The 13,048-nt window shown below is 45.5% G+C and overlaps 1 protein-coding gene across 1 annotated transcript; it reads left to right on the forward strand.

Moving 5' to 3' along the window:
* The first annotated feature begins 9,020 nt into the window (after positions 1–9,020).
* On the forward strand, positions 9,021–10,187 carry LOC120677795 (germin-like protein 8-7). Its single transcript, XM_039958993.1, has 2 exons — positions 9,021–9,218; positions 9,428–10,187. Exons 1-2 carry the CDS (start codon positions 9,101–9,103, stop codon positions 9,988–9,990), a joined length of 681 nt encoding a protein of 226 aa, XP_039814927.1. The 5' UTR covers positions 9,021–9,100; the 3' UTR covers positions 9,991–10,187.
* Positions 10,188–13,048: the final 2,861 nt, after the last annotated feature.

Here is a 13,048-nt window from a genome sequence, read left to right on the forward strand (position 1 = left end):
GACTAACACTACTACAAAAACAATTTGTAGCAATACCCCAATTTTTTCAGGGGTGGGTCAAATGTAACCTGTTACTTACAGCAACCGATCCACCCATAAAAATGTATTTTTAGGGGATAGGTGATGGCGTCACCTGCCTCTAGAAATGACCACCATTTTCATAGCTGGGTGAAGACATCACACGCCCCTAAATATAGCATTTCGTAGATGGCGGAAAATGACCACCATTTCTTGGCGCAGGTAACTGCATTACCTGCACCTAGCAATCGATATTTAGTATAAAAAGAGGTGTAGCCGCAGCGGCTGTGGCCCATCCTCCCTCCCACCAACCCTCTCTCCTCACCCTTTTTCTCTCGTGCTTCTCCCTCTTCCATCCCGAAACCCTAGCTGGGCGGGCCCACCAGGTGGCGGCAGTGGCACTCCTCCCAGGCCTAGATCCCGCCGGCGGCCATCTTCCCCAACTCCTGAAAGCATCTTGGCCCGAATTCGAATTTAGGTAATTAATGGCAACATTATTGGACTAGCGTTTTCTCTTGAGAAGAGTATAGGTTGGTCCAAGAGATCTAGACAGAAACTTGATGTTTCTGGTGGAGCACAAAGTGTGACCGGCGGACAGTCTAGTCCCAGGGAGGTGGACGGTCTGCCGGCTAATTCAAAGTTTGGACAGAAACTTGAGTGGTTTGGTCGTGCTAAAAAGTTGTACTGCGGACGGTCCGCATGTCTCTTCCAGTTTAGTTAGAGACGTTTTTCATCTTTGGTGCTTGGAGTTTTTGTAATGCGGATGGTCCACCCTATGGGCGCGGACAGTTTGCTAGAGCTCTAATGATCGACTCTGACATGCACTCATAGCCATTGGTTTTGAATGGTGGATAGTTTGATCTCTCTGACGCGGACAATCGGCGAAAACTCTATTTCACATGATTTGAGTGTAACAGTTTGATTTCTAGAGGGGCCTATATATTCCTCATTCCCGGCCGTGGGTGAGGTCTTTTGGTCCATTTGAAAGCTTCCTTGACACATTTGAGAAAGCCTCCTCTCTCTCTCTCTCACACACACACACACTCCTTGCTTAGAGATTGCATCCTTGCATCAAGAGTTTGAACTTTGTGGCACTCGAGAATCTTTAAGCAAGCGTCATCGACTTATTACTCTTGGGAGTTGCGGTCCCTAGATGGCTTGGAGAAGATGATTTCGTGGAGCTCTCCAAGAAGATTGTGGAGGTTCCCTGATTTAGTTGTGAGAGGTCCTTGTGCTCACCTCGCTGAAGTGGTGAAGAGCAAATCTGTAGTGGAATCGAGGTGTGGAGCAGTTCATTGATTCAAGCCGGCTCAAGATCAAGAGGAGTCTTGATAGAGGAGCGGTTGAAACTTTTAATCCACCTCAACATGGATTAGATGTGACCGCAAGTCATCGGCACCACGAGAAAAAATTCTAGAGTCAAGTTAGGTTATTTCTTTGCTCATTTTAATTCTGCAATTTACTTTGAGCATTTACATTTCTAGAATTTAAATTATGTCTTTTCACACTAGGTTGCAAAGCCCTCAACTAGTGATAGGCCTTGTTAGATATAGGTGCTCTCTTGTGTTACAAATTAAATTTTCTAGTATTTGTGATTTTAGTTAAAATTATCCCTAGCTAAAAACTATTTATGTAGTAGTGTAACTACAAAATCATAAGATACGGTTAAGTAAAGATGTTGACTGGGTAGATCGTGTGTTAGTCGTCCATCTGGTATTGATAGAAGCCGTTGTTGTTTAACTTGCAAGCAATGTATATGCGACAGCTACCCTATGCACCAGTTCTGCCCGCGCCTAGTAATATCGGATGCATTATTGCACTATGAATAATTCCTACAAGTTTGTATTCCAACTAAACAAAACAAACTAAGCAAGTAATATTGGAAACACTATCTTCTATGACTTTTGTGGTCATCGATGACAAAACAGAGATTAATTGTTCAACAATTGTATGAATAGTGGTTTGAAGATTTGGACGGTGAAGAGTCAATTAGGAGTACGCGAATCTAACACTAATGGAAAACAGGCTATGGGAACCGGTTGAAAAAGGCCTTAATAGGCACCGGTTTTCCAACCGGTTCCCGCAAACCGAGACCAGTGACCTCGCTTTAAGACACCGAGTTTTTTAACCGGTGCCTTAGGCTTCCATTGGTACCGGTTGGAAAGACCAACCGGTACCACAGAGGCTGCCACGCTGACGCAAGGTGGCATCCGCTTTGGTACCAGTTGGTCTTTCCAACCGGTACCAATGACCTTTCCCCTTATTTTTCCAAATCCAGTTTTGTTTATTTTATTTATTACTGTTTATTCTTTTATAATTGCTAAGTGCACTTGAGCTCTACAGTACTATACATTCATTGGTCGTACGTACGTGTTCGTTTTCAGAGAATATTTGAAACTAACTAAAAGTGAAATGCGAGCATATAATTAAGCTATTTATATGAACTAATATATTTACAAATATACAAACATCAAGGCATCACGTTTAGAAATATTTACAAATGTACAAGTCATGTTTGTAGTCCAACTACTGGGCCCCTCAGGAGCTCGATGGAAGTCCTCTATAGATGTGACCGTCGTGGTAGAACTCGCCTCTAGGATCTAGGATCTCGTTCAAAATGAATCTAGCGAGCTGCTCGCACACGGCGTTGATCCGATCGGTAGAGTAACATTCTTCCCCATTCGAGACTATTATTTAGGAAAAAAGAATTAACATCATGTGCGTTATAGTATAATTATAAAAATGTACTAGTGAATGGTTTGTACGTACTCTTAAGTCCTCCGTAATAGGCTTCCCGTATGGAGTCATGATGTGCAAGTAGTCGCATACGTAGTACCCGCACCAATCAGTTCCTTGTGCTTGTCTCGCACACTTAAGGAGAAACAAATAAATTTCTCAATTTAGAATAATTTGAAATTACTTAACTAGACAAATGTTTGTGAATCAAATAAATTACTCAACATACCGGATAATCCATTTTAACATTTAGTTCGGGGCTCCATTGACCACGTCCTTTGTTCATTTTAACAATTTTTTTCCACACCCTGCGCTCAAAATTAAGTTTGATATTCAACAATTGTTATTAACTGAAAAAGGATTTGGTTGTGCAAACTGAACTTACCTGTTCAAGGGGTCTATGATATGTTGGATTGCGGATTTTGGATTTCTCATTGAGTCAAAGACAACAAGACTGCCGGTCTTTACGGAAAGTATGAGTAAAATCCAATGATAACTGTAGACATAGATAGGATATATACATACATGCATTAGACAACTTAGTATTTATTTAGTAATATAACAGATGATTGAGTCGACCAAGGCTTACCCAAAGTTGTATGGTATGTATATATAGGATTTGTAATTTTGCCTAGTCAACGCATAGTACATGTTTTGGCATGTGTCCGTGTAATTTTGGTTGAGCTTATTCTGGTTGACTAGCAACGGAGACATGAAGCCGATTTGATGGTGCCATCCATGTTTTCGGCTTCTTTAAATCTCCTGTCTAAACAATACAAAAGAAATTATATAATGCACACAAATAATTATATTCTTGTTAATAAAAAGTATTAATGTAGAGGTAAGTGATACTTACAGAACCCAAATGCTGATGATAGAGGCGTCGAGGGCTTGTCGATGGTAAATGTGATATAAATCTTCAAAGTACACCTAGAAGTCGTCCTCCCCGCGGAAGAAATCATGGTCACAATATGTGACTCCAAATATTTTCCCTTCATCATTCGACATTCGCAGGTACCATCTATGCAAATTGAATATCTGCGTGCCTAGACTTTTCTCCTCTTCCTCAGTGACAAAAGGTTTTCCATGCCCGAATGGAGTAAGAACGGGAGCGACAGAGATTTCTGCTGCCTCGTCTTGCCCCGTTGCCTGCTCTAGCGTCAATCCAATTTCAGAAAGAAATATCGCCGCCTGTAGGTCCGCCTGGAGTTGTACGTCCGTCGGGCGTAGGATTGGAAACCTTGGCACCCGGAGGAGCTCGGGTTCTTTTTGTTGTGTGCCAAGCTGAGGAATGGTCTTGCCACATTTTTATTCACATTTCTCATCTTGTGTGCCTTTATCAGAGTACGATCAAAGTCCGAGGGTAAGCTTTTCGGTTTTGGTGGGTTGTCTAGGTTCGCGAGAAGCTTTTTCCCTAATTCTAGAGGTACCTTTTCTCTCGGCGGGAGGACTTTAGGCTTCAACTGTTCTTTTATATATCGAGCAGTCTCCTCTTCCAACTCCTCAGCGGTCTTCTCGTAGGTCAATTTTCTTTCGACTGATTTCTACTTCTTCTTTGAAGGTCCAGCCGCTGGGAGGGATGCTGTCTTTTTCTTTCCTTTTTCTGGTGCAAGAGGAGTTGGAGTACTCGTGGCCATTTGCCTTGGCGGAGACGGTGGTAGGGGAGGTGGTTGTGGGGAGGGAGGTGAGGGAGGCCGTGGAGATGGGCGATTGGTCTGCATGGGAGCCGTTGTGCTTGCAGTAAGTTTGATGTCGGCCTTGCGCCATAGAATGACCCCGTGTAGTGCGTCTCCCAATGTCTTCTCTCCATCCCCTCCAACGAAGTCGAGCTCAAGATCCTCATTGTTTCCAACTATCTGCTCGACTGTGACGGAGGTGTAGTCAGGGGGTATCGGCCTTCCATGAATTGTAGTACAAGGATTCAGGGGCAAGGCTGACCCGTATGCGACATGAATGGATATATTCTTTGCTCGCATATGAAGCTCGCACGCTGTCGGCATGGTGATATCATCCACTGGATACCTCTGGTCATCTACCGCCGTTGGCTCAATCTGGGGTTGCTGTTCAGCTTGTACATCGGGCGCCACCGTGGATGCACAGCTGTTGCGTCGCTGAGAGGCCGGGCTTATCACAACATCCGGGTGCGACCCAGCAGTGCCCCTTTGGCTTAGAGCTAGCTGCACTGCCTCATTGACCCTGGCGTCCATCTGAGATTCCAAGGACGCAACCTTCTTGTTCATCTCTTCTTGTATGGCACAGAGTTTCTCTTCTTGTTCGGCTTTGCTCTTTCGGTGAGTCTTGTAAGAGGAATCTCCGGCCCAAGCAATTTTCCACGGGACCACACCGATGCCGCGGGCTCGTCCAGGGTGTTCCGGATTCTTTAATGCCCTGGTCAGCTCATCATTCTGTCTTTGAGGATGGAATGTTTCATGTTGGGCCTCATCTATTGCTGTGACCAGATCGCGGGACACTTCTTGCATATGCTCGGGCACGACCAAAGTTCCATCCAACTGGTTTAGTGTCACACCATTAGCAAATAACCACCACTTGGATCTATCCGGCCAATCCCAAGTCGTCGGCCTGATGCCACTGTCCATAAGATCCTGCTCCATTTCCTGCCATTTTTTGACTGCCTTCTTGTACTCGCCAGCCCCAAGGTGGTGGCTGTACTCCTTATTTCCTGCATTTGCCTTGGCCTGTACGGATTTTCCTTAGGCTTCCTCTGATAGTTTGTATTGTTTGAACTCCTCCCAGTATGGTTTAACCTGAGGAAGATAGTCCCAGTTCGGCTCCTTATCCTTCTTGATGTAATTATTGTACAACTTCTTCTTGAAAGTTGCAAAGTCAAGGGCCATCTTTTTCAAGGCACATTTCTTCACAAGTTCTTGGTCAGCTCCTTCAGCAAGAGTGAACATATCCTTGAGTTCTGCCCATAGCATTTCCTTCTAATGTGGAGGCACGACATGTTGCTGTTCTTCGGGTTTGCTCGTTTTCCATAGTCTTGTGGTGATCGGAATTCTTGCCCGAACAATATACCATTTATTGCCGACTCATCTGGGTTCACATTTCATTTATTAACATCAAACGAGTGTCAACATAAACCATTTATTAGTCAATATTGGAAGTAGAGTAATGAATTAAATAAATCAATGATTGATTACAAATATTATGCATGCCTAATATAACAATAACATATCCCAATTTCTAACTACATCTAAATAAATATTTATCATATACCTAATAATTTATATAAAAATAATATATAACTATAAAACTAAATCGGGTCCAAATACATCTACAAATATTTATCATGTATATAAACTAAATCAAATGTTACCTAAATCTACAAAATTAATTTGCTAAAGTATTGAAAATAATATTACTAATCTTTAAAAAAAATTGAAAAAATTCGCCTCCCCTCCCCTCACTTAGCTGCCATGAACAGTGAGTTCACGGCAGCTTGGAGGGGGAATGGGGCGGGGTATTTATAGTGCCGGCACAAAGACAGCGGTTGGAGATCAGCAACCGGTGCTAAATATTACCCAATGGCACCGGGTGATCATACCCACTGGTTCTGCCCGCGCCTAGTAATATCGGATGCATTATTGCACTACGAATAATTCCTACAAGTATGTATTCCAACTAAACAAAACAAGCTAAGCAAGTAATATTGGAAACACTATCTTCTATGACTTTTGTGGTTATCGGTGACAAAACAGAGATTAATTGTTCAACAGTTGTATGAATAGTGGTTTGAAGATTTGGACGGTGAAGAGTCAATTAGGAGTACGTGAAACTAATGTCCGTAGCTATGCGCCTATGCCAGTACGATCTACCATATGAATCACCAATTGTTTGCAGAAAAGAATCATCCTCGCCCATGTTAGGGCACTTGCTTTAATTTCTTTAGCAATCACAGTCCTTATAGTTACTATCCATTCATCATTGGGAATTCGTTTCTAGTGAATGGGAGGCCTCCACTCTTGCACTAGTATGAATAGTGGTTTGAAGATTTGGACGGTGAAGAGTCAATTAGGAGTACGTGAAACTAATGTCCGTAGCTATGCGCCTATGCCAGTACGATCTACCATATGAATCACCATTTGTTTGCAGAAAAGAATCATCCTCGCCCATGTTAGGGCACTTGCTTTAATTTCTTTAGCAATCACAGTCCTTATAGTTACTATCCATTCATCATTGGGAATTCGTTTCTAGTGAATGGGAGGCCTCCACTCTTGCACTACCAATCTATATAGTCGTACGGAAATCACATTTTTATGTTACTTTAGTCACTAACTAACACTTAAAATTTAGGTAACCATATCTTGAATATATGCCGCGCAAAGGTACTTTTGATGACCGTAAATTCTAACTGGTGTGATCAATGGAGAAAAAATCACAGTGTTCACTATGTGATCAATGACAAGTGATATATATTTTGGGTCGTTGGATTGATCCAAAAGTTGATAAAATGAACTAGAATAACATTCTACGTAAATAATTTGAGAGGAGAAATGAACTAGAGTGGTATATCATCCTAATTAAATAACTGACTAAAAAAACTATTGGGTACCCACTTGCATCCTTAAATATGCAACAATCTGTGCTTATTTCCAATGACATTCTTAAACTCTTCTGTAACGTTTTAAAAAAACTCTTCTTTAATTACGTATGTGCATTTATGGATCCCTGAAATAATACCAACCATTTAGCTGACTTGTTGAGGGATTGACAAAATGAACATAGTAACCAACTGCTTCTAGTGGAGCACTGAGGTCACCACTTCCGTGAACCTGCTGACAAGAAACAAATCCATTGATAGGATCGATCAACTTGACTTGTTCTGCTGCCCACGAGTTCTCACCACTGCTGCGCACATTGCAGGTGGGTGGATTTGTTTGCAAAGACCAAGAAATCCATTGATAGGATGGATCTACTTGACTCGTTCTGCTGCCCACAAGTTCTCACGCACTGCTGCGCACAGTGCAGGTGGATGGATTTGTTTGCAAATTATGTGATTCTAATGTGGAAGTCATTATGTGATTCAAATTTTGTCCAAATTAAAAAACCCTATCCTTGTTACCATATATACTTAGTCCGTATCATATACATGCGGCTGTCAATTAGTACCATATTAATATGGCTAATATGTCTTGAGTTTTTTCCCTGTGTGACTTTATTATAGGAACAGAGGGAATAACAGTTTAAAATTTGATATTTTAAATTGAAAAGGGTAACCATCTTTAGTATGACACTCAACACAAAGAAAGGAACGGGTATAAGTTTTCTTGGCCAGGAGCAAAGCGACCCGATCAGATTTGGCTAGAGAGCGGGTAATACTAACCAGGACTAAGAGCATCTCCACAAGTCTCCCAATAAACATCTCCCAATAAAATATTATTGGGATGTCCAATGGCTAGAGAGCGGGGGCTATTATTTTAAACTAACATGTGGAGGATCCCAACTATAGGTATATGTGCTGCATAGGTGGTGGTGAAGAAGTTATACCCGAGACAAGACGTGTTGGGTTCAAGTCTGGCAAACTGCGAGGTTGTTTGTGGTTGATAATTTTTTTGAACTTGCATTTTATCCCCAGATTTACACAAATATCTGGGACTACGACAAGCCTGGTGGCAGTTATCGTTGTCAACGCAGCTTTTGGACCAAACTCATTTCCTTTTTTAGAAACCAGCTGGTTTGTAGAACTGTAACCCTTCGAACAATTTGTGGGCCAATTCAATGAAATGAACCAGGTGGGAGATTTCTAATGTGGAAGTCATTATGTGATTCAAATTTTGTCCAAATTAAAAAACCCTATCCTTGTTATCATATATACTTAGTCCGTATCATATACATGCGGCTGTCAATTAGTACCATATTAATATGGCTAATAGGTCTTGAGTTTTTTCCCTGTGTGACTTTATTATAGGAACAGAGGGAATAACAGTTTAAAATTTGATATTTCAAATTGAAAAGGGTAACCATCTTTAGTATGACACTCAACACAAAGAAAGGAACGGGTATAAGTTTTCTTGGCCAGGAGCAAAGCGACCCGATCAGATTTGGTACTACCGTACCGTGTAAAGATATTGACAACGATATAGCTTTGAAAGGTTCAGATAGCTCCTATTTTATCAGCAGGTTCTACCAACCAGAGATCATTTCTTCTGTTGGTCTATTCAACATTTCAACTTATTGACTTGCTCAGTTGTTCAGAAGTTCACGCTGCTTTGTGCTATATATATAAGCACATCCCATCTCCCTGCATCAACAAAACAAACTCAAGCAGCTGGTTAGCTAGCCTACTGCATAGAGCGCCAACAAAAAAGGCACGGGAGGAAAGAAAATGGCCTCATCCTCCTACTTCCTTCTGGCTGTTCTTCTAGCATTGGTCGCTTGTCAGGGCAATGCATCTGATCCTAGCCCGCTCCAGGACTTCTGTGTCGCTGACAAGCACTCTCCTGGTATGCATGCATGCACTCTTGCTGTGATTCATGTAGTTCTGATGTTAACGTGGTAAACAAAATTCAAAACAGTACTCATCTAGCCCAGGGTACATGTATAATTGTGTGTCTGTTTTGCTTCTTCTATGTGCATATATAGTGAATTCGTTATCGTTTGTGCCACCTAGTTTCTGATCTGTATATCTATTTTGCTTCTTCTATGCGTACAGTGAAGGTGAATGGATTTGTTTGCAAGGACCCCATGGCCGTGAATGCAGATGACTTCTTCAAGGCGGCTAACCTTGACAAGCCAAAGGACACCAAGTATAGCAAGGTGGGGTCTATTGTCACATTGATCAACGCCATGGAGCTCCCTGGCCTCAACACTCTTGGCATCTCTCTGGCTCGCATCGACTATGCGCCATTAGGTGAGAACCCCCCGCACACACACCCACGTGCTACTGAAATCCTCACGGTGCTCGAGGGGACACTCTATGTTGGGTTTGTCACCTCCAACCCAAACAACACCCTGTTTGCCAAGGTCCTCAACAAGGGTGACGTGTTCGTATTCCCCCAAGGGCTCATCCACTTCCAGTTCAACCCCTTCCACGACAAGCCAGCGGTTGCCCTCGCTGCCCTCAGCAGCCAAAACCCTGGGGCCATCACCATCGCCAATGCGGTCTTTGGATCAAAGCCACCGATTTCAGATGATGTTTTGGCCAAGGCATTCCAGGTGGAGAAGGGGACAATTGATTGGCTCCAGGCTCAGTTCTGGCAGGACAACCACAACTAATTCAAATCAAGCATGGGTTTCTTGTATGAAAAAGTTTGCTTTACATGCATTTTGTATACGACTATTTGTTTTAAATTAGTTTCTATGCTATGTTTGGTAAAATAAATGGCAAGTATTTATGTACTGCCAATGCTATTGTGTACCTGCGAGGGTTGTTACTGCCCTCTTTGAATAATTTAAAGTAAGCTTGTCTACAATTTGTTCGATAATATGTATTCATGGCCTAGTGAAGCCGTGCTCAAATAGAATCACCCTAGCCTTCTTCCTTCATGTAGTGCACGCCCTAGGTGCTCTCAGTCTCACCATCGTTGATATGCACGCATGTAACAACCAATGAAGTGGGTGTAGATGCTCCTGCAGCCCGGCATCCGTACGCACTATGTGCATTTATGGATCCCTGGAATACCAACCATTAGTTGACGATCGACTTGTTGGGAGATTGATAAAATAAACATAGTAACCAATTACTTTTAACACGAGCCCTGAGGTCACCACTTCCGTGAACCTGCTGACAAGAAACATAAAAGCTAGAGGACAAAGAAGGTGTACATTTCGCATACCATGGACGTGACGGATCCAGGCAGAGTCAGATTAGTTTGTACAGTGCAAATAAAGTAGAATCTGGAATCGTAACTACGCTGTTTCATCAGCATCAGGTTCGAGAAGGCAGGCCATGTCCACCCATTGATAGGGTCGATCTACTTGAACTTGTAGTTCTGCTGCCCACGAGTTCACACTACTACACCGCGGATAGATTTGTTTGCCAAAACCCGTAGACTGATGGCAGCCGATTGACTTATTCAAAGCAACCAACCTTGGCATGACTATGCATACAATGTGTTGTTAGGAATCAGTGCTCCTATAGCCTAAGAGGGGAAAGGGTGAACTAGGCAAACTAAGAACCTTAACTTATGGCTCCAACTAATTTACATAAAACATAAACTAGAACGTTTTATCTAGATGTGAAACTACGGTACATCTAGTGTGAAACTCTCTGTAACATCATCCCGTAATTTTTACGGAATGTTAAATTCTCCAAAAAATGCGAGTTTTCAAAAACTTTTTGTGTCCTTGTGCTATTGGCTAGAATAATCTATGAATGCCTTCTATCTCTCTCTAAAATTCTTGGAATTTAAAACCAAATTAAATATAAGGACTCTAATGTTAATGTGAACTATTTGGGTTTTAATTGGATTTATTGAATCTCTCTTGTTTCGAATATATTTGATGATTCTTTGTTTGAATTTGGGTGGGAATTAATTTGAAATGGCCATTCAAATTAATTCCAAAGGCTAAACTCTAACATCTAACAGGCGTAAACCCAGCCCAACATCTAAACCTGGCCCGGCCTGACCCACCATGACCCGGACTGCACGGCCCACAAACCAACCCGTGCGGCCCGCATCGCCCCCACCTCGCCGGCCCAGTCTCCCGCCTTGGCCCAACCCGCGCGGCCACCAGCCATCCGGCCCAGCTCGCCGCGTCGCCCCTCTCCCCACGCCTGCTGCCGCTGACATCCCGATCCCGCCTGTCAGCCCGCTCCTTCACCCCTTGCCGCTGACAGCCGGCCCTCACCAGACAGCCGGCGCTGTTCCCCTTTCTCCCTCGCACGGACGCCGCTCGCCACTTGCTCTGCTTTTTCCCTCGCGCCGCGCAATGCCGCCCCCGCTCCACGACAGAGGCCCGCAACCGCCGCCGCACCTCGCGCTGCCCGCTCGCGTCACTGTGCCCCCGTCGTTCACCTTTTTTCTTCCTCTGCTTTTCCCCGCCGTGCCATTCCACGCCGCGACAACGCGAAGAGCGCGTCCTCTGCTGGCCGCCTGCCCGCTGACGCCACCGCCTGCACCCCCGGTCGGCCACCTCCCGTGCGCGACTCCGAGCCTAGGTCAAAGATGCCTTGGATGCACGCCACGTACCCCGCACCGCGAATCGCCACCCGCTGTGCAATCCTCGGCGTCCGTGCCCATCGGAGCCCTAGCAGCCGCCTATAAGAACCACACCGCCGTGGACCCAAACCCTAGACACCCAATTAGGGTTTCCCCCTCACGCCGTTGCCGAATTCGGGAGAGGAAGGGAGAAAACAGAGGAGGGAGAGAGGAAGGAGGAGGATCCGCCGCCGCCGGGAATCTCCTTCGAGCCAACGCCCGTACGTCGACGTCGACGCAGGTGCGTGGCACGGCACTGCTCCGATGTCCTCCTGCACCGCCTCACCGCTGCACCAAGCTCCGTCATCCACAGGCCCGATGGTGAACTCCATCGCCGCACCCTTCCCTCCGCCTTCACTCTGCTCCGGTGAGCCTTGGCCACCATGGCCGAACCCTAGATGGCCCTAGGACCTCCCTGCCCTTTTGAGTGCTGCCTGCAGGGACCCATCGTGCCGCAACCATAGCCCGCAGACCGCCGTCGTCATTCTACCCGCGCCACCAAGCCGAGCCCTCTCGGCAAGGCCACGCCGCGGCCCTAGAGTGCCAGGAGCCCGCCTCGCCGGCGCTAGCCCGACCTAGTATCCTCGCCTAACCACGATGCCGCCCCCGGTCGTCGCCACGCCGCCGCCGGCCGTGTCTCAATCTCGCCGGCGTGCCTTGCCCGAATGCCGGCCAAAGGCCAAGTCTTGGCCCATCCTTGTGCCCGTGCGCACACGCCTCGCCCCTGCTCCGAGCTTGACGTCCCCAGGCCGCCGGTAGGCTCCCTCGCCGTACTCCGTTGTCGTTGCGCCATGGCCACGCCACGACGGGGTGACCACACACACACGCACATACTTTAACTGGCCGCAAGGATAGGCCTTTGGCCTTGCCAGCTGCGCCACCGTCATAAGCCATCGCCCTTGCCCTATCCTGAGCCGAGCTCGTCGCGCCAACCTGCCACAACCCCGCCATGCCCGGCCGCGGCCAGGGGCTGCCCTGGACACGTGCGCCACTAGCCGCACAACCACACGGCCAAGGACACGAGTCCAGCACAGCCACGCCGTTCGCAACCATGGACCGCGGACACCGTTATGTTTGCCTCGCCCTGACCGTGACGTCGCCGAGCACGGTGACCACGCCCTGCGAACGCGATG

The sequence above is a fragment of the Panicum virgatum genome, chromosome 6N, assembly GCF_016808335.1.
Source record: "Panicum virgatum strain AP13 chromosome 6N, P.virgatum_v5, whole genome shotgun sequence".
Lineage (NCBI taxonomy): Eukaryota > Viridiplantae > Streptophyta > Magnoliopsida > Poales > Poaceae > Panicum > Panicum virgatum.